The 26117-nt window shown below is 41.8% G+C and overlaps 1 protein-coding gene across 1 annotated transcript; it reads right to left on the bottom strand.

The window, feature by feature from the left end:
* Positions 1 to 17996: 17996 nt before the first annotated feature.
* LOC147615711 (AUGMIN subunit 8-like) lies at positions 17997 to 25769 on the bottom strand. The gene is made up of 7 exons (XM_086778285.1): positions 25134 to 25769; positions 22899 to 24729; positions 22642 to 22761; positions 19051 to 19167; positions 18852 to 18941; positions 18571 to 18678; positions 17997 to 18470 (listed from the first exon to the last, which is right to left on the bottom strand). Exons 2-7 carry the CDS (start codon positions 24567 to 24569, stop codon positions 18327 to 18329), a joined length of 2250 nt encoding a protein of 749 aa, XP_086634411.1. The 5' UTR covers positions 24570 to 24729; positions 25134 to 25769; the 3' UTR covers positions 17997 to 18326.
* Positions 25770 to 26117: the final 348 nt, after the last annotated feature.

Raw genomic sequence — 26117 nt, 5'->3', positions numbered from 1 at the left:
AAGTGTTTGGTAGCATAGCTTATGTGCATGTGCCAGATGAGAGAAGGAAGAAGTTAGATCCTAAGGCAGAAAAGTGTATTTTTGTTGGGTATGCACAGGATCGCAAGGCATATAAATGTTACAATCCACATACTAGGCAAGTGGTTATCTCACGAGATGTGGTGTTTGATGAACTTGCTAGTTGGTACAAGGCAAAGGATGAGGGTGTCATTGATTCCATTGATGCTGATGTGTATGTGAACTTGCCACAAATAAGTTCTATTTCTATGTCTGGGCTAGCAGAGTCTGAGAGTAGCATTATACTTCCATGGTCACGATGCTTGAGATATGAGAGCGTGAGCACTGGGAGTAGTGCTGTGGATAAAGGGAAAAAGAAGGTTGAAGGAATTGGCATTACAGGTTATGAGTCGTCAAGTTCAGAAAGTTTGGATGAGAAACTTGGCATACCAGTTTTACGCACACCAAGTGCAAGGCAGGATAGATATGTGCCTCCACATGCGAGAGTGACAGGTGTTCAGAGTGATCCGCATGCATTGCAGAGATCCCAAAAGGTCAGGTATCCAGTTGATAGGTTAACATATCGTGACTTTGCTATGCATTACGCATATATGACCACTTTGGTAAAGCATGTGGAACCTACATGCTATACATGCTATTGGGAAGCATTTATGACCACTTTGGTAAAGCATGTGGAACCTACATGCTATTGGGAAGCATGTATGGGAGAAGGCAATGGATGTTGAGATGGACGCATTGGTCCATAATGAAACTTGGGATTTGGTTGCCTTACCACCACAAGGCAAAAATGTCATTGGTTGTTGCAAATGGGTTTATAAGGTGAAATGCAAATCAGATGGTTCTATTGAGCGTCATAAAGTGCGGTTGGTAGAGGGTTATGCACAAACCCAAGGCTTGGACTATGATGAAACATGTAGTCCAGTTGCAAAGATGGGAACAGTGAGAGCAGTCTCATTGCTATGGCTGTAGAGCAAATGGTTGGGAAATGCATCAAATGGATGTGAAAAATGCATTTCTAAATGGTGATTTACAAGAAGTTTATATGGCACAACCAGAAGGATATGTACACTCGAGGTACCCCACTCATGTATGCAGGTTAAAGAAAGCATTATATGGTTTGAAGCAAGCACCTCGTGTTGGAGTGATAAGATAAGTCGATATCTTATCTCCCTTGGATTTCAGGTTTCTTTAGTAGATTCTTCACTCTATGTGAAGAAAACAGATCATGGGATTGTCTTGCTTGTCATCTATGTGGATGACTTGATTGTCACAGGAGATCATGCTATAGATGTTGTGCATGTCAAGAAGGCATTGAGTGGGCAGTTTGATATGAAAGACCTAGGTTAATTGAGATATTTTTTTGGGATTGAAGTGATCAAAGACCATACAGGGACATGGTTAGTACAATGCCAATATGTATTGGATATGTTGGCAAAATATGGGATGACAGGGTGTAAGCTAATGAGTACACCTTTGGAGCAGAATGTGAAGCTGCGAGGCTGATTTTGGTGAAGAGTTGGATGATCCATCTATGTATAGAAACATGGTCGGCAACCTTATTTACATGATTATCACACGATCGGATCTTAGTTATGCTGTGGGGCTAGTAAGCCAATTTATGCAAAGCCCAAGAAAACCTCATTTGGATGCAGTGAGACGCATTATGCGATATGTAAAGACCACTGCATATTATGGTCTTCTTTATGAGCGTGGTAAAGGCTTGGATGTACATGGCTACACAGACGCAGATTGGGCAGGTAGCTCATATAACAAGAGGTCTACTATTGGTTATGCCTTTACATTTGGAAGTGCAGTGGTGAGTTGGAGCAGTAAGAAGCAACCTACTGTTGCTTTATCTAGTACAGAGGTTGAATGCAGGGGTGCAGCCATAACTACATGTGAAGGAGTATGGTTAAAGAGTCTCTTAGCTGATTTGGGTGAGCCTATTTTTGATGGCAGACAACATGAGCAGCATCATACAGTTGGCCAAGAATCTAGTCTTTCATACGCGGACCAAACATATAGAGTTCCACTATCATTTTGTCAGAGAGAAAGTGTTGGATGGTACAGTGGATTTGTAGTATGTGAAGACTGAAGAGTAGGTGGCCGACATCTTTACAAAGCCACTGAGCAAGGAGAAGTTTGAGTACTTCCGTACTATGTTGGGAGTACATGGGATTAGCTTGAGGGGGAGTGTTGAGAGCTTTGATAACCCAAGCTCATCTACATCTTCATCTATGGCAGTACATCATGAGCTTGAGAGGGGTTGTTGAGATTCAAGCTCGATGTCAGGTTGTGCCAGTTGCACTATGTGTTGCCATGTTAGGTAGTAACATGTGTGAGACAAATGACCGTGTCCAGCTGGTCATAGTGTGTGAACAGTAGCTAGGGTTAGCTGAGTGTAGACACAACACAAGTAGTGTGTTGTAGCTTTTGGATTATGGCTTTATGCATTGTGTGAGATGGGACATAGCTTCCCTCTATGGTTACGGTTTGACTAATACATTAGGGTTTTCTCCTGTGTGTGTCTCCTCTCTCTCTACCTGTTTTTCATTAACATCATTTTTTTGTGTTTCGGGCATGTTTCGGGGCTCGTTCACATGTAAGGTTTTCGCATACATCCCGAGGGAGTGTCAGTTCAAAATACTTTTTTGATTTTGGATTTTTTACACTATAGTAGTAGCATTTGGTGTGTAGACAGGACTCTTGTCATCTTCAATATCGCATCTTCAAGATTACCTTCAACAACTTCAACATGACTCTTGTCATCTTCAATATCACATCTTCAAGATTACCTTCAACAACTTCAACAGGATCATCAACATTATCATTGATTCTTGCATTCCTGCTAAGTATCGTTTCCACACTCTACGCTTCTTCAGAATTTTTCATACACTTTACAAGTTTCCTTCATCATTAATGATCTACTAGTAGCCATCTCGGTTGCCTTCAATGGACATTAATAGTACATCCAGGTAGTTATGATATTTACATTCTATGTTAAAGATTAGTTATTTATAGGCTGAAATGGTTGGCAGTGATGTATTTGGGATGCTTTTTGTTGAGGATAAGCTTGATGGGACCAAGTACCCATTGTGGTCCTATATGATGCACCGCCCGAAAGGGCGTTGGAATGTTGTTGTTGGCATTGAGGCACGCCCTATCTCACCAATGCAATAACATAGTACATGTACTTTGGATGGTAAAGCACATATAAAGGCTACTTACACAAGATTGTAAGCTTGTTGCTACACCAGTAAAGACAAGTGCTAAGTTTAGTCTTCGGAATGCAAGTGACCCATTTGATGCATCACTTTATTACTAGTAGGCTTTTGGGTGCCTTGTCTATTTATGTAATACGAGGCTAGACATTCAATTTGCAGTCTTCCACTTAATAAGGTTTATACACAGTCTTAGAAGTAAGCATTGGGTAAGCTACCAATCGAGTATTCAGTTACTTATGGCACTCAGTCCCTTAGCCTTTTAAATGCTAAGAGGGGCGATATTCAACTGCATGCTAAGAGGGGCGATATTCAACTGCATGCTTTCAGTGATTTCGATTGGGCTGGATGTTATGGCATGCGAGTGTCCACCACTAGTGGCTTTTGCTGTCATCTTGGTGATTCATGTATATCATGGCTTAGCAAGAAGCATTCGACAATGACCACTTTAAGCTATAAAGCTAAGTACATGAAAGCTTTTACAATGATTATGGAGTGTGTATGGCTTAGATGCCTTTTAGCAAATCTTGGTGTTGGAGAGTAGTCTCCCACATCCATCTTCACTGATAGCTAGAGTGCAATTGCTTCAAGAAACCCATTATTTCATGCTCGCACAAAGCACATTGAGGTCCATTATCATTATGTTAGGGAGAGGCTCATTTGCAAGAGAGATTAGCCTAGCTTATGTATTCACACGTGACAATGTAGCGGATATGTTCACGAAGGCCCTCTCATGAGAGAGTTTAGAGCTTTTCAAGCTTTGGGGACATTGGGGAGTGATAGGCCACATGATCTGTGCACATGTTTATGTCCTCACTCTACAGGGTTTATAATTATGAATACATGTCACCACTCAATTTTCATGTAAGATAGACAACAAATTTTGATCAAATTTATAATCTTTTTTATTAACCCACATAGATACACTTGGTTAGCATCTCACATTCCTATTAAAATCATTATATCATGATTTGTAATCATTATATCATGACTTGCAAGAACTAAATAAAATTTACTTATTGACATAAACGATTAGATGAGTTTATTCCACAAACACTCTAAGCATAATGTAACAGAAACTTTGATTTAATTTAAAAATAGTCTTTATCAATAACCAATACATCAGTGGGCAAACGTTTTTCATTCACTTCAAATCTACCACACAAAGCCTCCCAAAAAACATATGTTAAATGCATGCATACCCAGTTGTTTTTGTAAGCCCATTTTATTATAATCATGAATACACAAAGATCTATAGCAACCAAAAATCAAATTATGCACCAAAATTCCCAAAAAATGCATCCAACACTCAATCCTCTACACATAAGTCATCCACAATATCTCACTTCATAGCCAATCAGGTACCCTTGTCTCGACACATCTCACTTCACATGTAGCCAATCTCTCAACTCATCTCCTTTGCCATCTCAATCCTCTGCACATAAGTCATTCACACTTCACATGTAGCCAATCAGGCACCCTTGTCTTGACACATCTCCTTCGTCTTCTCCTTGCATAATTGGGTAGAATTCTATAAGTTTAAACACATGCCTATAAGCAATGCACGTACCTCAAGTGAAAAATGTGAATCATAATATAGTGCAACAAAAAACTCAAATGGAAGATAAATTGCTACTACCAGTTCTCATAAAGGTGCTAATAAAACATTACTAGCTATATGGAATGTTCACTAGCTTAAAGTCATCATCATCATCCTCTTTCGAGCTTGACTCACTCTTACTCTCTTGGTGGACATATAATGCAACAAAGAAGACACCACATAGCATAATTAATAAATCACTGCTGCCAAAGAGCAGCATGGGGTACATAGGATGCAACAAAGGGAACACCACATAGTCCACATTTGGTAAATCACTATTAAAAGAGGAGCACGGTCACCTTGATGCCATGAATGCAAGGAGTAGAGGGACATAACGATCTCTAATGCCAAGCTATAAGAGTCACATAGAATTTATGAAAAAGTCCACCGCTTTTCTCCATACTCCCACATGCATTGCACATAGTAGTGAACCCCAAGATAACCATACCTGTCTTTGGCAAATAACATGAGACACATCCAGGCTATGGTCCTCAAACCACTTTCTCCCCTTAGCGATGTGTGTTGCTAGATTACTGTTAATCCCATTTTGGATTAACAAATATGCTCCTCCATTTGAGGACATTAATAAGTGCCATGCAAAGGCACTATAAAAGTTGTACATTATGAGATATTGGCCACCCAAGGCCTTAGTTAAGTAAGTTTTGGGCGCCCGGCCAATTGTATATAAGGCATTTTCTCAGAATGAACAGAGACAATCCCCCTTTGTGCTATGACAATTCTTGCTTTTGCCTTGAGAGAGAGCATTCTAGCACCTGTGCCTTCTCTATACTTGTATGTTGCATGCTTGTACTGAGGAGTGAGAGAGAGTTATTGCCTTGTGTGGTGTAAGCGACTCTACGGTGTAAGCGACTCTATGGTAGTGGTGTAAGCGACGCTATGGTAGTGGTGTAAGCGACTCTACGGTGACAGTGTGGAGAGAGGGTGACAGTGTGGAGAGAGAGTTATTGCCTTGTGTGGTGTAAGCAACTCTACGGTGGTGGTGTAAGCGACTCTACAGTGATAGTGTGGAGAGAGAGTTATTACCTTGTGTGGTGGTGTAAGCGACTCTACGGTGACAGTGTGGAGGATTGGAGCTTCTCAAGTGAGCTTGGAGATCTCAAGGGACACAAGTTCAAAGCATTGGTAAGTGCCCTATGACAATTGTGTTCTATTGCTCTTTCCAAAGGTGAATGCATTGAGTTCCCTCTTGGAGGTGTGGTAGCCCATAACATTTTTGGTACCGCTGTTAGAGAAACACCTTTGTTTCTTCCATCCTCTTTGAGTTTCAACTCCCATTACATAAGATTCATCATTGTCTTTGCATTCTGGTAGTGCATTGTGTATGGAATGGATGGATGGATAAGATTTGAGTGGAAGTGAAAATTTATGAGAAATTGGTTGTTTTTGTTGTGTAGTTGTGTGGTGGAGCGTCCTTGGAAGAAAGCTCCACTGTTTTTTATAGTCAATTTTGATGTTGTATCACCAGAATTGTTAACATGAACGAGTAGGTTGATATTTTTTTCTCTTTTCTTATACAAAAATTTACAAAAATCGTAAAAATAAGGAGCCATTGATTGTGTCTTGAACTCGTATTACATTCTTTATGTGTGGCATAATCATTTTGGAAGCATCTAGATAGGTATTTTGCACCCAAACTCATCTCAATCGACGCAAGAATTTCCACGTGAAACTGCAGGAGACCATTTCACAATGTGGACCACTCTCTGCAACTTCACGGTGTGAAATGCTCCCGACATCATTGTCGCAATTAGCGTCGCAATTAACGAGATTACTTTGCTAAAAATAGGTAGCCTACCAAAATTAAGAATCGTGAACTAGCAACAAATGTTCACGATGTGAACGATTTACACTTCATGACGTAAACTGATTCAGAGCCTTTCACGACGTGAACCATTTGCATTTCACGACGTGAACCGGTTGCATTTCACGACGTGAATCATTTTTCCTTCACGGCGTGAACTATTTCTATAGTTTCATGCCTTAACCAAATCTAACTCACGAACCTGGTATATTAAGGTTAAGGAAGTTCTTGAGACCAGTAAAAATTATAACAAGGCAATGTGGATTTCTGAGTCCGAATTAAAAAATTTGAACACCTAAAAGTGCAGAAATTGTTCCTGACAACGTGAACAATTTTCTGACATTTCACGCCGTGAACTGTTCCTCCAACCTCACGGACTCAAAAAACAAGTCGACAGTATCTTACTAGAATTTAATTGGGGTAGCAAAATAGCTTATCAAATCATATGCACATGCACTTGAGGTTTGGAAAGCTCATCAGAGATGACCTCACTCCTAACGATAGTGCATCAAATCACCTAAGATCTTCCTATCAAAAGAGTGTGGGTTCATGCCACTCAGTAAGCACTCAATTAAGTGTCTTAAGGAATCTAACCACTGTCAAGACTAGTAGTGAAGAATCCATGGAAGAAGGGCTATGATACTCTAGGTTTGGAAAAGAGGAGAAATCACCCTCCCTTACCAGATCCACCAGTATCATTGATATAGCCAAGGATTTTTTGGTCTCCAAACTAGCAAAACAACGACAAAGAGGCGTAATCTGCGGGCACGGGTCCGTCAACCAGACATGGAAAGCGCAGCCACCAGGACAGGTCAAGTATTCTTCCCAACCTCAGAGGAAGTAGAGTTAGATTTGAAAAGGATTGAAGTAGAACGGCAGCTCTATGAGAATTGAGCTTAAGGAAACAAAAGCTTGATACCCAAAGGGCTAGAGGCCAAAAAAGGAGATGGGAAGTGTGAACTTACTAAAATCATGTGGCAAAGAGCCGAAAATAGTCATGGGTAGGAGTGGGAGAAATTCCAAACTTAGAACCCATTAATGAAGAACCAAGAGTGGAGGAAGGGTTTGTGACCCTATATGAAGGGGATAATCTACCAAGAGAAGCAGGTGAAGTGGAAGACCGCTTGTACACCAAGAAGGACATCGAGCATATGATCAATCATCCCACATTATTACAAGACATGGAGCTCTTAATTCTACAAAGGCGTATGGAGGTGACTAATGATGAGCCATTCCAGAATGAAGTGGCCGGATTGTCCCCCTATAGATCGAAAATGCCTAGAAAAGCCAATGTAGGAAGAGGATGAGGTCTAGGTAGGGGGAAGTAGCTCCTTAAAAACCAAGGGCGGATCCAACCATAGATCTTAATGCGGCCACAAGGACGGATTTGTTGAATATGGTTGTGGTAATGGGCCGAGGAATGATCTCAAGGAACTAGGCATTGCTATAGAATCCCGACCCTCCCAAATGAAGCCACACATCATTTCAAAGCTCATTTAAAAATTCTCTGGGGATGGGGATCCAATTCAACATATAGAGATCTTTGAGTCCACATACGAAACGTGCGGGCCAGTAAGTCCACATATAGAGATCTTTGAGTCCACATACGAAACCTGCGCGCAGTAAGTCCACATATAGAGATCTTTGAGTCCACATATGAAACCTGCGGGCCAGTAAGTAATGTAATCATGATTCATGCTTTCTCACTGACCCTAGAAGGAAAAGAACATCAATAGTTCCGAACCCTCAAACCTGAAGATAAGATTAATTTCACACGACTCAAGAATGTGTTTGTGCCAAGCTTCACCAAAAGTGGCGATGGAGTCTTGTGGCACAACTGCACAACATCAAACAAAAAGAAATGGAGTCGATGCGAGACTATGTGTCTCGGCTAAAGCACTTGAATTCAACGTGCAACGGAAAGGCTAACTGATGATGATCAATTATTGCCTTGCTTTCGGAGAGGAGTCCAAGACCACATAATTATCTGGTATTAGCCTGACTAGCTACTTTGGATGCTTGTTGTAAGTTGGCAATTGAATATGAAGACAATATGCTGGAGTTGCCACAACCAGAAGATGTCAAAATATCTTCAGCAGTAGTAACGACTTCGCGAGATTTGAGTCGCAAGAGATTGGAACTCAGAGCAAGCAAGTTGGGAACATGATTGTGGATGGACTCAGTAATTCAATACTGGAAAAATTGAAGGTAAAGGATGGAAGAAAAACATCTGGGCATGGGCATCCCCATCGTTACCCTCGTAGAGAATTGGTGTGGTGCTTTATGTGAAGATTGAATCATACTACCACACCATCAACTCCTAAAGGAGTCGGTTGAATACCCAAATGTTGAAGAGGAGATAAGGAATCTCGAAGAAGCCATGGCCCAGTAGAAGAGTGTCAACGACTTCATGAAGCCAAGTTATAGGCTACTAACCAGGTCAAGGATACAATGTATTCAAGAAATGAACCAACAAGGGAAAGGGAATTGGATGTACCTACTCCAATTCCAGAAGAGACGGAAGAGGGATCTCAAGGAAACATGATGTCAAGAATGTTGGAGGAAGATGCACAGGATGAGTCCATCCATTCATTCCCTAGGGATGGATACAAGATGCACACATCACTTCCTCTAGATTTCAATGAAAACTGGATGCATGTGCTAGCTACCATAGAAAGGAACCCAATATGTGGAATTTGGGACTGTTCCCACTACCTCTGCGTGTATGGTCGATTGGCAAACCATTGATGACCAAGGAATCAAAAGAGGAGGTCTCTAGCATAGAAGGGGCTAGCATAGAAGGGGCTGGATCACAAGGCCGTACTAACACCCAATGCCTTAGAAGATGGCGAAAGTAGAAATGATATCTCGTTTGTCGACGAAATACCCTAGTACAAAGAAAACCCCCACGAATACCTAGTGGTGGCAGAGATACCTCGAAGCTACTAAGGTACACGACGAGTTTTCTAAGGATTGGGGTGAGGAAACATAGGGAGGAAGTTATCCTTCGAGATCTGGAAATGCCTAAGCTTACGAAAGCTAGGCGTCGAAAACGAAACAAAGCTTTGGCAGAAGCTGAGCAAGAGGTCAGGAAAGTTATGGCTAAAACAAAAAGCGAAAATGAGGATAAACCAAGCTTGCTTTTAGTACCAGACCATTTCAAAACCTACATTATTGACAAACGAAAGGTGGTCCAACTGATGGTTAAAAGACTTAAGGAAGATGGGTTGTCCACATCATACGATGACCCACCAACTGAAGTCAAGGAAGTTGATATTGCAAAACCAAGGGAAGAAACCAAACCTGTTTATACCACTAAGGACTTGACTCCGGTTGAAGAAAATGAGCTTGTCGCTCTCCTCAAAGAGTTTAAGGATTGTTTCGCCTGGAACTACAAAGAGATGAAGGGTGTACCACCTGAGGTGGTGCAACATACGATCCCAATCATGGATGGATTAAGACCAACCATGCAAAAAACATACTCGATGAATCCTAAATATGTGACAATTGTAAAGGAGGAAATCGATAAACTCTGCGGATTTCATCTATGAGATAGAACATATGGATTCGTTGTCACTAGTGCCGAAGAAGAAGGAGAAACTTAGGGTATGTGTTGATCTTAAAAAGGTCAACGCAGAAACTAGGAAGGACCATTACCCATTGCCTTTACGGAACACATTTTGGAGAGAGTAGCGGGTGAAGAAGCTTACAGCTTCTTGGATGGATTTTCATGCTACAATCAGGTGTCTATAGAACCCGAAGACCAGCATAAGACAGCCTTCAATACAATGTGGGGGACGTTTGCTTACAAAGTCATGCCTTTCGGTCTCACCAATGCCCCAGCAACATTCCAATGATTAATGTGCACGGCCTTCAAAGACTACTTGTAGAAGTTGTTGGAGGTATTCATTGTGATGATCTGTATGCACACTCTCGATGGACAGACCATCTGTCTTGCTTAAGGAAGGTGTTTGAGCGATGTCGATTGTATCATATATCCTTAAACCCTTTAAAATGCCAATTTTGGGTCAAACACAGTGTGATATTGGGACACATTATCTCTAAACGATATATCCATAGACGACAGTAAGGTCAGGTTGATCTTGGAACTGCCAACCACCTAATAATTGTGCAAAGATTTATGGGCCACGTTGGATATTACTGCCGCTTTATAATATTCTATGCTAAAATTGCCAAGCCATTATATAAGTTACTCATTGTCTTTGAATGGACTAAAGAAAGCCAGCGCTAGTTAGCGCGCCAATTCTAAGACCACCTAATTGGGACCTTATATTTCATGTGCATATCGATGCATCAAACTTTGCTATTGAAAGATCCCTGTCACCTTTGCGCAATGAATCCTGGGGTGCTAGCAGTAGAAGTAGCACTTCTTCCGTGGGGTAGGGTCCTTCACTCGAGGCCTCGCCCACGAATATCCGGACAAGAGACTAATCCTTTGGTTCTTCCAAAACCGAACCCGAAAAAACTTCCCTCGCCTGGAAAGCACGGGCGATTCCTCCAAGATAATTTTACTCTAACGTAGTCAAGAGCCTTAACTAACTGAACTGATCTGACCGAACCTGTAAGTATCATAGTTAGATCAAGGAAAAGACTTGCACTTGGATCATAAAGACCAACGTTTTTTTCCTCATTAAGAGGCACATCTGTTGATTCTTTTCATAGAACAATTTTTATCCGGGATTTACTTGATCTATCGTACCATAACAGAATTGAGTCTCATTTTAGGGATCCATCAGCCCAGCCTAACCCCATCCAGTCCCGTGGGTTAGCCAACTACCCAACCACTGTAGTGATGGGATCCATTTAAGAATTTGGTTAGGTTTTGTCCCGGGTACCAGGAAAAGAGTTCCCAGGCCCCCTAGTCGGATAATCATGCAAACTTAAAACTAGTCACGCCACTTACACACCTAATATGAAATTGCCTTTTTCACAGATTCAGCTGTCTTTAAAATAATCATTTAATGAAACTATAGTATCACTGATCATAATCCTCTAAAATTAATCCGGTTGAATCCTAATTTCTAATTTTTCCCTCATCGGTGTACCTATGGCATCATTGGCAACCAGAACGCTCACCACCTGTCCACTCAGGGGCCTTTTCGATAGTTCTTAGCTCATAGTACCCGGTAATATATTCACTTATAAAAATCAAAATGGAATCTCCGTGGAAGATTAGCAAGATCAACCAACAGATCCATATAAAAGAGCCATGGACTCATCCGTTGAGGACCAGCAAGGTCAATCAACTAGATCCATGCCCAAATTCAAAAAACAACTCTTCTCCTTGTTCCAATATCTTCCATGACATACGTGTGGGTATCTTCGGCGACTTAAAGCCCGAGCACCGTATGGTTAGCACCCTCTAGGATCCTTCGCAGGTCACATAGCGCTTCACTCATAGGCCGCTTCCTTAGTCCCTCATCCACCGTACCGGAGGCTCGCCATTTAAATCGAACCGAGGTTGGTCAAGACCTCAGCCGACCTTGCTACGCAAGACATCCTCCATTGACTCTCCGTCAGCTGCTGTTGCAACTTTATCAGATAGGTCTCAAAATGACCTCATTCACAAGACGGTCAAAATGCTTTCCTAGCATTTTTTACATAAAACATTCATTTAAAAATAGGTCATAAATACAGTTTCTATAACAAACTCTCGGTTTTCCACATTGTTCCACATTAATCCTCATTTATTTCATATGTACTCCCATTCTCATCACATCATTTTGCATCTCATCACATCTTTTCTCATTTCTCCGCATCAAATCTCATCCACTTGCATCTACCCATATCCACATCTCATCACATCATATTCATTCAAATCACATATCACATCTATCCCAATTTACATCACATCTCATTTACTCACATCCCAATTCACATGACATCACATCTCATTCATTCATTTACATGACATCACATCTCATTCATTCACATTCGGATTCACATCACATCACATCTATTCACGTCCATCACATTCATTTACATCACATCCATTTACATCCATCACATCACATTCATTCATATCCATCACATTCAATCAAACTCAGTGACTCTTTTCATGATGTATCTACTAGCCACGATGATAATGGCAGAAATCAGGCTTTCTATTCACAAAGGGGATTTAGAGGCAGGGGGAGATTTGCATCACGTGGCCGTGGTAATGGTCGTGGATGGCAGGACAGGTCACCACAACAGAATTTTCAGCCTACATATGGTGCTAGAGGTGATAGTGGATATACACCTCAGAGAGGCAGAGGTAATCCTCGTGGTAGAGGACGTTGGCAAGGCCAACAAACATCTATGCAAAATGTGGAATGCCATTACTGTGGGAAATTCGGTCATATGGCACGTGATTGTTTCCGCAAAAACAAAATGATTTGAGAGGGGGTAGAGCACAACATGGTGGACATTATGCACAACATGGTGGAAATTATGCATCAAGCAGCAATGATGGCAGTGCAAATCACTTGTTTGCCCCCATGAAACATGTTGTGGGATCTATGATGACAAATGCTGAAAGTGATGACACTTGGTATATGGACTCTGGAGCATCAAACCATATGACTTGTCATGGTGAATGGTTTGAGCATATGAAGCCTATGGATGTGAAAGACTATGTGGAAACAGGAGATGATACCCAACATGCTATCACACATGTTGGAAGTGTACCATTGGTTATGCACAATGGTGAAACAAAGTCTATGGCAGATGTCTTGTATGTGCCTTCTATTACAAAAAGTTTGGCCTTAGTTGGTCAAATGGTGGAACAGGGTTTACAGGTTCGTTTCAACGAGCATGAATGCTTCGTTGAGGATTTCAAAAATAGATCTAGAGTCATTGCCAAAGACAAGAAAGAAGGCAGGTTATTTAAGTTGGATGCTGGGATTCCTGAGTTGAAATCAGCCATGTTCAAAAACCGAAATGTGGTACAGGACATTGGCATATGGCATAAGAGGATTGGACATGTGAATATACAAAGGTTAAAGGACATGCAAGCAAGAGGCATTGTTAGTGGACTGCCTAGATTCAAGTATGATGGGAATATGCATGTTTGTGATGCCTGTCAGTTTGGAAAGCACGCGAGGTTACCATTTCCTAGAGAAGGCAACATGAGTAGCAGGCCACTTGAAATAGTTCATAGCGATGTATGGGGTCCTACACAAAACCCATCCATTAAAGGCAGCTTATATTATGTGACGTTCATTGATGATTTCAACAGAATGACTTGGATTTACTTTCTCATAGAGAAAAGTGAAGTGTTAGGAAAGTTTATGGACTTCAAAGGTTTTGCAAAAGAAGCAATATGGCTCTTGGATAAAATGTTTGAGGACAGATGGAGGTGGTGAATACACCTCACATGCTTTTGAGCATTTCTTGAGAAAGCATGGCATAAGAAGGCAGTTAACTTGCATGTATACACCTCAGCAAAATGGTGTTGCTGAGAGAAAGAATAGATTTGTGATGTGGAGGTTATTGAAAAGAAGAAAAAGAAGGTGCAACAAATGGACACTGATACAAATCCCAATCCATAGGACGCAGTATAGAAACACTCTTCAGTTAGGTGGAGGGAAGGATCAAGCACTCTCACATGGAGTTAAAACGCCTACAACAACAACTGCCTGAAGTGCCAAAATACCACCTTAGTTTCCATGGCAATAAAAAGATCAAGGTATCCATTACTCAAAAATGGATACAAGGTAAAAACGGGTATCATTCACTTCATCCAATCTTTAATGCATGATAGAGTGTCTAAGCATGAAAGGAACGTAGGGTATCAATCTTGCACACACTTGGCACAAAACAGTTCATGCCGTGAACTGGTTCACGTTGTGAAACGTTCTAAGCAGTTCATGCCATGAACTAGTCTTAAAAGGTTCACGTTGTGAAATGTTCTAAGCAGTTCATGCCATGAACTGCTCTTAAAAGGTTCACGTCGTGAACTGGTCCTCAAGGGTTCACGTCGTGAAACGATCACATTTTTCCAATCAATCATAGAAAGACATGTGGCATTCTTCATTAAGGCAGCTGCCCAGTCCGACAGTTGTGCCGTAAAATCGAATTTCTTTCCTTTTTCATCACTTTGCATTCGTCATCCTTCATCGTATGCACAACCATCGAGCTTGGATCTCATCAATTTTTGTTTTCCTTCATTGTGTGCAAAATTGACATATACGGGCTTTGTTGAAATATACAAGTGAATAGGGTGTGTGTGGGAACAAGCCCTTGGTTAGAGGTTGTAAAAGAGAATCTGTAAATGTGAAAGAACCTATGAAAACGTGAGAAGAATCTACGGGGAGAGAATAAAAGGTAGCATGGGAAGATTTAGGAGATGTGGAGATATTCTGGGAGAGGTGGAGATATTCTGGGAGAGGTGGAGAGAATCAAGCAAAAGAGGTGGAGTGAATCAAGGAGAAATCAGTGGGATTTGATGCTTGGATGTAAACACTATAAATTGAGGCATTGGCCTAATGAGAATTCACTGGTTTTAAATTATCCATGCCTACATTAAGCTATTAGCTCTCTAATTACTTCTTAATTGCTATTAGTTAATTGCTCACTAATTACGTCTTAATTATCATCTAATCACTTTGTTAATGATGTTAACTCTAGCATTTGATCTACCATAGCTCATCACATTGCTGTAATTTTAACATGGTATCAAAGCCAAACCTAGAATCCATCAAGTTTATGAGGCAAGAGTGAAACCAACTCATCAAAGTCTGGTATACCTGTACTCCGAACCGAGATGGATGTATCAAAAGACTTATACTCCTTGCCAAGACCACGCAAGGTAATGTCTACCAAATCATCATCAGGCATGGGGGCATTGATTGTTGCCAATGCATCTGCATACTTCTTTATCTTTTGTACATAATCATGGATGCTCCTTCCTTTCCGTTTCACATTATGAATCTGTTGTCACACAACTGAGACTTGTGAGCACTAGTGTCTGTATCAAAAACAGCTTTACCAATGTATCCCATGCATCCTTGGGATTCTTAGCATCATGTATATGTATGAGTATAGCATCCGAGATACATATAGATAGATAATGCAAAACTTTGTATGCTCTTTCTGACCATTGCTTGTGAGCTACAACCTGTTTGCTGTGTAGGTTGTCGGGGTAGTTCCGGCTCTGGCTCAGCACCTGTAATAAGATTCCAAAAACCTTTTTCCTTCAGAAAGATTTTGATCCTGTACTTCCATGCCTGGAAGTTCTTCCTATCCAATTTTTCACCCACAATTTGTACTAGATTGTCTGACATATTTGCTCAATGCAAATGCACCTTTTGCACACGTCCGAATCTGTAAACGAGCCTTTCTCAGCTCAATCCTCTTTTTGCTCACTTGTATGCGTTTGAATCTTGTATGCTTGATGGATGCATGCTAAATAGGTTTGATTATAGGTTTTCTTCTTGCAATATCTTCTTCTTCTTCCTCCGCCTTTGTGAAAGAGAACCATTGCAAGGACCATCTCTTCTTGTCTCCATCTAGGCATTGAGAACTCTCCTCAAAGGCAAGACCCAACGACACATGCTCTCGCCAAGGCTAAGGTAAGCTCTTGACTTGAACACATAGAAATGTACCAACTCTCCATCCATTAAAACAAACACTATCTCTTGATATGGAAATAGTCATTGGTATGCAACAAACACAACCCTTACTTAATCATGTTAGACAATGAAAAAACATAGTCCAACATCCTCGCTCTTGAAGTTCTCAATGGTCACACTTGAACATTTTAACCACTTCAACATCCTTGCATCAAGTTCTAGATGGTGACAATTGAACATTTTAACCACTCAACTTCTTTATTTTTAGCAATTTGTGAAGATCCAACACATTATTAATGTCTAGGGCTCGTCCACATTCCACTACAAATCTATTACTTTCTCTACCCATGAGGATGGCTTGGTGAGTCATATTCACTATTTGAAGTTTTTCATTTTAATGGTTTATTGCTCATCAAATGTCTAGGGCTCGTCCACATTCCACTACAAATCTATTACTTCCTCTTCTCATGGGAAATTGTTACTTGTGTTTAATAGCTAGCCCATTGGCGATGGCTTGGCGTGACTCATGTTCAATAGCTGAAGTTTTCATTTTAATGGCTATTGACCATTGATATCAACATCAACTTTTGAACATTGATTACATCAACTTTTGACCATTGACCATTGATAAGAAGGGAAGGGCTAATTCTTAAATTTTCAAGCTTAGAAAGCAGGCCAACTCTTTAACCTTTACATGAAATGTAGGCATTTTGAATTGTTATCTTGGTCTTTTATGTATGGACAAAGAGATGGCAACGGTGGAGGTGGCCATGGCGATTTCTGAAGCTCTTGCTGTGGGGATAGTGAAAGCCGAGCTGTGGCAATGGTGGGACGGAGATGGTTATGGCTATGATGAAACCCCAAAGAAGTGGCAAAAGAGAGGGCTATGGCGATGGTGAAGCTCCAAGATTAAGACAAACTGACCTCAACAGAGAGAGCTATGGCGATTTTGAGCATGCCCAAATTAAATATTTGTTAGAATATTATATATATACGGCATAAATAAATAATTGTAAAAAGCCTACATGTTTGAGCCAATAAAAATTTGCACATTTAATTAGGTGGCATGCATCTATCTAGTGCACAAAAAATTAACCTGCATAGCCAATCACAAAAAATTTTGCTTTTTTTGACCAAAAAAAAATTGCTTTAATACTTTTTGAGACTGACTTTTCCAATCCTCATCTTAAAGCAGAAAAGAAAAAGGTAAGCCTAGTCATGCTCCAATAAAGAAGCTTCTTCTGAATGCTCAGAAGAAGGGGAGCAAGCTGCTTTCTAATGAGTTTAAAAAACACTTTCTGACAAAAATAAATAAATAAATTTTCTGACAAAAATTTTGTTTTTTGAACCAAAAAGAAATTGTTTAAGACTGACTTCCAATCCTCATCATATAGCAAAAGGAAAAAGGTGAGCCTGGCCGCGCTCCAATAAAGCAGCTTCTTGTGAATGCTCAGAAGAAGGGGGGCAAGCTGCTTTCTAGTGAGGGAAAAAAATCCTTTTTTAACCCCAAAATATATATATATATATATATCCTTTAAAAAAACTTTTTTGACAAAACAAAAATGCTTTTTTGAAACCCCCCCAAAAAAACTCCTGGAGACTGATTTCCAAACCTCATCTTATAGCAAAAGCCTTTATTTGAGCTATCTACTAATGATGTATTGGTGCTAGGGTTTGAACCCCATCGTACCCTCTCTTCGTGCGGGCTACCAACAAGTATTCTAAGCTTCACTTCCCCAATCAATGGCAATATTGGAGACATTATAAGAGGACATTTGCCTCACTTTCTTAATTGGTTTTTAAATCTGAAACAAACTAATTGCCTTTACAAGAAATATTGAAGAGGGGCAAGATCATGTGGGCACGTTCGTTAGAAACAGAAAATGTAACATCTACCAAGAAGGTATAGTACACCCATGCCTTGAGCAGAGCTTGACAAGAGAGCACTGAGGTGAGACGCCTCCATGACGATGCTCTTCCTCATGTTCTGCTCAAGAAATGGAAAAGAGCACAAGGTTTCCACTTGCACTTCACAATCCACACAATGTGGCTGAGCTTCCTTATGATGATCCTAGCTTCAAACCGGAGATCTACAAGTGGGATGTGGTCATGTTATGGTGAGGTAGTAGTACAGAGTCTGGTGCAGAAGCAGTATTATCCATCAGATGCCCTAAGACACGAGCCCTCTCGTGCTCAAATTGGACTAAGTGAGTTCTCATGCTGCATTCCTCTCTCTGTCCATACAACATGTACAGAGCACCTTAGTTGCTAAACTAGAAACCCCTCAGAAAAAACCCTCCAACATCGGGGAGAAAACAAGAGTGTGGTTCTCACCTCTAGTGCAGACACCATTGCAAGCAGATCTGCACACTCGTCCAACAGCACCCTCTCCTGGGCCGCTACATAACCTAGTTCCGAAACTAAAGAGTTGGTCTTCTCCACCTGCATGTGTGTGTAGAACAAAACCTTAGTAACATGGAGTGTAATTTTCTAGAAGTATGAGAAGTTAGGAGAAGTTCAGGGGAAGTGGGAAAGGTCCACATATGAACAACCTCCTGTACATACTTGATTCTCACCAAAAGGAAGCTAGCACACAATCATTTTTCACCATTTACCTTAGGCAAAAGATAGGTGACTGAATTGTCCAGAGAGTTCATCGCATCAAATGCAGAACTTATTGCTTCTTTGACAGCAAGAGCATCTGCCTGCGTTACGTTTTCAAAAAACAGTGTACTTTATCTCAATAAGGTCAAATTGAAAGGATAATGTCAACCATAAATCTTCAAGAAAAATTTGCCAAAGAAAAAGAGTTACCTTTACACCACCTGTTACAGGTACTCGCAAAACCGCAGCTTCTAAAGCTTGCACAGCTCCTTCGAATGCAATCGAATGCTCGTGCTGTAGACTAGACCAGTCCTCAAGCCTTGGAGCCTGCGGAAAAATGATGCAAGGGAACACTTGCCATGAGCAGAAGCACATAAAACATAAGAAAGCACAAACTAGGGAGGCTTTTTTAAGCAGCTTTGAGAGTGTGGCAACAAGCCTTGCATACAAGAGGTTGGGCTGGGCATTGGTTGAGCCAACCAGTCAGTCAAAACAGTGGCCAACTCCACAAGGGCGGCCCACTTGAGCAGTGAATTGGCCCTGCTAGAGATTGCAGTCCAGGATAATCTAGGCAGGATCAATGAAAAAGAGCACTGACACCATAAACATAGCTCTAGGGCAAATGTAGGAGCTGAGGTAGAAACTACAGCCCATGAATGCTGCATAACAACTCCATTTTCCCTCTCATGGTGTGTTCTTAATTGGCCCTCTCGTGAATGCTGCATAACAAACTCCATTGGCCCTCTCATGGTGTGTTCTTCACAAAGGCAGGCAGACATGAACATGGGAATGATCCAATTTATTATACATGGAAGAGAGAGGAAGAGACTGTCATTCCTGCCTGTGCGGCCTACCAGCATAGCCAGGAGGACAGAATGGGCTGCCACGTCAGCAAATGTTGGAAACCCCCTTCTTGTTCATTGGGGGCAGCCACCTCATTCGACACATCAGCAACGCTTCATATGTATGGCAGGTCTTCTGGTAAGTTTTGACGGTGAACGTGGACCCGAGCAGCCAACAGGAACCCTTTCACATGGACCATACTAAAATACAGAATATGCTGCATGCACACAATAGGTTGGAATAGTATTACTCATTTCCTTCACCACCCCTCTGATGATGACAAATGCAAATGCAGCAGTCAGGGGGGTCCAGTTGCAAATAATGGAGAAGCATCTAGAAAACAACTTGCTGCCAAGAAGCAAGCAGCTCAAGCAGACAAACTTGTATACTCAAAAGGTAGGTTCAGGTGAACAGGGGAGAGAAGAACAACTTTTAAAAAGAGCCTGTGGCATCTCTTCATCAGCAATGCGAAGAAGCCAAAGTAACAAAAGAGTAGATGGAGGAGGACAACCTGCACACTACAAGACCAATTGACATCAACTAACGGGGCTCTTATGGGCTAGAGGAGACCCAACTAGATCAGAAACCTCCTCAGGCGTCCCACACATTACCGCAAGTCATACAAGAATCAACATGAGATGACATCCATCATGACATCTGTCACACCCCTCACAACACCTATGGGAACAACTCACATGACATGGACATATGAAGAGCCCACAATACCACCACATACCTTGGTGAAAAAACCTACTAGCATGATCACAAGTGGCCACTTCCACATAGGAACGAGCTCATGTCCAATGTCTCCAGGAAAGTTTCTTACATCACATCTTCATGTAATGCAAAGACGTTTGGAAAGGTATGCTGCATGTGCATGTTCTCTTGAGCTCACGGGAGCTAATTGTTCATGCATAGTCTCCTTTTCCTCTTGATAGAAATGCTCAAAAAGATTCACCATCGTATTTAGCTTGGTTATATCCCTGTGTTCTTTCACTTGCATAGATTCCTCTTTTTTTTTAAGAAGTGATTTTTGCATTATATTAAGATATCCACTGGGCTCTTTAGCAGGCATTTACAAACGTGTATATCTGTTTGTACAAGCTTTATGTCAAAACAAAACAGTACACCATATGCCACACTGACAAAGACCATTAGATGGCCCCAGATCCATAGCCGCCATTCTGCTGTGCATTTTTTTAAAACATCACCCACAAAATGCCATAAACTTGCAGCCATAATAGTCCATTCAGCCATGCATTTTTTACACATACATATGGCTGCCTTCTAAATTATCATCAATAGAGGGTTTTCTGCAGTATAGAGGCATTCAAAAGCAACGTTGCAGTCGAAAAGTTTACTGGGGTAAACTTCCCTACGTGGCAGACCAAGATCGGACTCTTCTTGATGTGGGATGAGTATGGCACATCATCAAGGGAACAGAGAAGAAACCTGTAGCAGATCCTCAGAAAATCTTAATATGGGAGGACAAGAATGACAAAGCAATAGCCACAACCACAACCACAACCTCCACCCCTTTCTTCTTCTATTTTTTCCCATGTCACACCTCCTGCACCTCCATTACCACAACCCCAACCCATTCCTTCACAACCCCAAAACCCCATGCTTACCTCTAAGCAAGTCATTGCTAAGAGACGGCACAACTGGCAAGTGAACAGGAGATTTGATCGAAGCAATTGGAGATGTCTTTCTAGTTTAGTCTTGAGAAAGCTCGAGGCAAAGAGGAGGCTTGTCGTAGAGAATGGGAGGCTCGCCTCCACGAAGAAGAGAATTGGCGACGAGAAGACGAATGTGGATGACAGGTAGAGTATGAGGCGCTCCTCTTCTCTCTCAATCCTGAACCGCTCAGAGCCAGCTGAACCCTTTTTCGGAAAAGGTCACCTTAAGTATGATGGTAAACTCAATCCTTCTGATTTGCTTTCATGGATTCATCTATTTGAAGTTTACTTTTCTATAGTAAATAGGTCATATAAGGATATTGCATTGGTCATCTGTCACCTCACTGGCGATGTCATTGTGATGATGGCAAGCCTGGTCCTAGGCCCACGCCGACAAGGATGGTGTGGCCACTTATGCCCGATTCATAGCCGATTTAAAACAACAATTTTTACTGCCCCATTACCTTGAGAGACCCGATAATGAGTTTCCGGCTTGTGTCAAAATCTGTAGTCCGTCATGCAGTATGCTGACTTGGCCTTTAGATACACAAGTTTGATGATGACAAGAAGGGTGCTTTCATTGTTTGGGCTTGACTCTATTATCCATTGAAAAAACCTTATGGGAAAAGTGGGGGTCATCATCTTAAGGAAACATTTCTCACAATAGAATCAAAATGTGTCAAAGCAAAATGATACAACTTACCTTTTGTGGTCAGGCCATCAATTCATAGCTGTGTGTGGAAAATGTCATGTATGTTGTCATGCCGATGACAGGTTGTAGTAGCATTTTGATTCTTCATATTTTTATGATCGATGGAAGCAAAAACAAATATGCCAAGCTTTGTACGTCTAGGCAGGTAGGGCTTGGCAAGGATGGAATATATTGCTTAGCAACATGCAAATGGATTGGCCCTACTGTCTACTCCTGTGCATTGCTTTTATAGGCACCAAGGCCTTATCTTTTGACCCTAAATAAGAGAGTGTTCACACCTAGTGTGTTCACACCACTAAGCACACTTGACCAGGCTCCTAACTAACTAACTAAGGGCATGTCTTTTTGAGTGTGCATACGTGTGTGTGTGTGTGTGTGTGTGAGAGAGAGAGAGAGAGAGAGAGAGAGAGAGTCACGCACGCGTGCGCGCACATACACACACAGACAAGTGCAATTAGAAGTGAAATCTATGAAATGGGCTTTCTTCGAATACAATTATCAGTATGTGAAATCACAACAAAATGTCCAGTACAGGCATACATGATGAATCATAGAAAAAATGATTACTTGGACTGACAGAAGAGAGTTAAGCTTTTGAGCTTGTCTTGTTTGCTGCAGCCTTGTTTTCTTCACTGTCACCATGGATCTCAGATCAAAGATCCTTGCACAGACATTATACAGCGATTTCTGGCCATTTACAAATAAAGGGGTCAGCATAAACCTACCTGTGATTGTAACCCTAAGCAAGTAAACCTTAGCTAAAATCTTTTGCTTTTGTACCAAATTAAAGATACTTTAAACAAGAGTTCTCATGTATACCCTACCTCTGCAGAAAATATTTGTGCATTCATTGCCCCTGCAGCTCTTGCATTTACAAACCGCCACTGCAGGAGTCTATTATGAAGAATGCGGTGAAAGTGGATCTCTTCCACTTGACTCAGTCCTTTTTTTCCTTTCCTAATATCTGCCCCCAAATTAAGCATCACCGCAGAACTGCTGGACCTCTGACTCTGTGTCAGTGATGGTCCCCCCCTTGACCTTGAAGGACTAGGTATACTTCTATAAGGGGAGGCTCTTGCTGGAGACGGAGGCTGCTGAGGTGGCAGAAAACCTGAAACCGAACCATTGGGCAGCACCACCCAAGGAGATGATGTGGTGGCAGCCCCGTTCACAACTGGATTTGATCCTTGAAGACTCTCCATTGTCTTATACCTGATGCCTATTCTCCCCACTGATGCTGCTGATAATTCAGGTTCCCGCATTGAGGACCGCAATTTGTTGTTCTCAGATAGACGCCGGGACCGTGCATCCTGCCAAAACCGTGCAGGGACAGTAGTACCTTGAGCACCTCTAGTCCCCAAAACACTTCCTGGGGTGCCTTTACCTGAAGAGAATGTGGTGGTTGTACCCGCAGATGATACGCTGTCAGTATCCAAAGTATTATCAGTGAAGGTGGTGGTTTCGGAGCTCGCCAACTCTACTGCCTGTCCAGTATGTCTTGCTGGATGGAGTATCTGATCATCAAAACAATCAGCTGGATGTGCACCAATTCTAGGTTGGGAATCTGTGTTAGACCCTTTGCTGGTCTTCACAGGAGAATCTTGCCTTCTCCCCCTGCTTTCTAATCTTGTACTCTGAGAGCCACTGGAAAAGCTTGGCCCCTCATTGATGGACTGAGAAAGTGCTCGAGAAGAGCTAGCAGGACGTGGTGCCCTAGAAGACCCATAGACAGGTTTCCCTTGCACCAACGGTGATGCTGCTCTGCACAGGGGCCTTTCTTTCTTGGCAGAAAGATCCACACTCCTACTCAATGCTGCTCCCGACATTTTAACATTGCTACTTCCTGGCCAACAATTCTGATCAGGCTTGTGGATATTCTCCTGTGGCCTAGCATTCTCAGCTTGATCTATGTTCTGGCAACGCAGGGGTGTAGCTTTGCGTTCAGGTGATGGTTTCTGGCAATCAGCTGATTTTTGCAGTACATTAGCTGAAGGCCTTAATGTATGATCAGCAGTAACACTACGAGCTTTCCCTCGGCTATCTATTTGTCTCCTTGCTTGACCATTTGGTGGAAGTGAGTGAGGCTCATACTGCACTGAGGTTGAAAGAATCTTTGTTGATGGCCAAAGAAGCTCTGTGCGTACCCCTGGGCGCTGGGGAGCCATAGGTGCTGCATCAGAAGAGCCCTTCGAAACCCTGCTCTCTGCAGTTCTTGTAGGTGATGGTCTTCTTCTTTCAGCAGACTGTGCTCTCTTTGGTGATAAGACATCAGGGGCAGTTGTAGCTCGGTCGACATTGGGAGTAGGAAACCGGCGGTTAGGAACAGAAGCAGGTGATACTGAATTGGTAGAAGAAGATTTGTACCTTGATGTGACTTCTCTGTTGCGAGGCCTTCGGGCAGCTGAGGTTGCCAACAGTGCACTCCTGTTTTCACATTCTCCATGCTTCACCCGTTGTGGTGTTTGCACTAAAGAAGTTGCTTCAGACATGACCATGTTGCTTCAGACTTTACCATGATCACAAACAGGCAACCTCAAAAAAAGCATGCCCTTGCATCCTCATAAGAATTCTCATTGTTTCTCAATATGGTGCATTTTGCAAAAGAAATTGAGATAATTATCTCACTCGGAGAATGTCACTGGTTTCAGCGCAGCCCTAGTACATGTAACAGAGGACAGTATAGAAGAAAAGCAGGGTTAGGATATGACTGAAAAAACCCTACCAGATGCAAATTGCATGTAATGGGCTCTACTCAAATTGCATGTTATGGGCTCTACTCAATGGCTGTTTTCCACATACATCATCTAACATACGAAAACTGTGCAGCCAAAAAGCCAGTGCAGAGAATTGAAACCCATCCAGAGAGCAGCAAAGAACACTAGAAGGGATGCAAAAAAGGGTTTTCTGTTAGGATGCCAAAAAAAAAAAAGAGCATGAGGATAGAGATGAGAAGGGGGCGTGTGTGTGTGTGTGTGTGTGTGTGTGTGTGTGTGTTTTGGGAGGGGTGGGTGGGTGAGTTGGGGGGATGCATTTGCAAAAAGGAACCAAAAAACTCTCACCCAATACTCGCCCGAAGCTGAAGTTGTGGATCTGCGACAGCTACTTGACGTGGGCCTCCTTTGTTTGGGTACGTGATAGAGATGGCAGAGGAGGAGATCGCCGCCTGCGCAAAAGTGCTGTGATAAGAGGATACACACACCCACGGAGAAAGCAATGGTAAAGAAAAATAGTGGAGGGTGGGAGATGCAAGGAAGGAAAGAGAGAGAGAGAGAGAGAGAGAGAGAGAGAGATGCCTAACGGGCAAAAAAATAAGTGGTGTTCCAGAAGAGCGCGCAGAGAGAGAGAGAGAGAGAGAGAGAGAGAGAGAGAGAGCTTGAGCTTTACAGAGCAACAGAATGCTGATTGATAAGAAGCCCAAAAGCGGCACTGTGCGTGTGTGTGTGTGTGCAGAGACAGAGAGAGAGATGGCTAGAGAGAGATGACTAGCCAGTTGGAAATTTTAGAAAGATGGAAGAAAGTGAGCCGGGTCTTGACTGGAAGAGGGAGAGCGGTTAAATCTAGAGACACTTACGCGAGAAAACGTAGAGAGAGAGAGAGAGAGAGAGAGAAGAAGAAGAAGAAGAAGATTGCATGGGTCTCTCGATAGAGAGAGAAAAACTGATGACCCAATGGAGAGAGCTTACAGAAGCAGTTGCACTGTGTGTGTGTAGAGAGAGAGAGGAGAGAGGAGAGAGAAGCATCCAATATTTGCCTTTAATTCCCAAATAAAAACCAAAAACAAAATTTGCCATTTTTGTGCTCTGCCAATCCTAAACTAGTTATTTTCATACCAGTTTTCTAGTCTTCTCTTTTTCTATTGGTCAATTTCCAGCCCAATTTTTTATCTCAATATAATAATTAAAGATAATTATCCTTTAATATATGTCTCTTGTCGTGGAACTAGCTTTTAATTCCAAGTTTCTTGCTCTTCTTTTTCTATTGGACAAATTCCTCCATTTTCAAGGTCTATAATTTAGCCAAAAATTTGTATCTCTTCAATAATA

The sequence above is a fragment of the Cibotium barometz genome, chromosome 39 (genome assembly GCF_041138505.1).
Source record: "Cibotium barometz isolate CiBa-2024 chromosome 39, ASM4113850v1, whole genome shotgun sequence".
NCBI lineage: Eukaryota > Viridiplantae > Streptophyta > Polypodiopsida > Cyatheales > Cibotiaceae > Cibotium > Cibotium barometz.
Note: the sequence above shows the minus strand (reverse complement) of the source record. Positions and strands in the feature narration are given on the sequence as shown.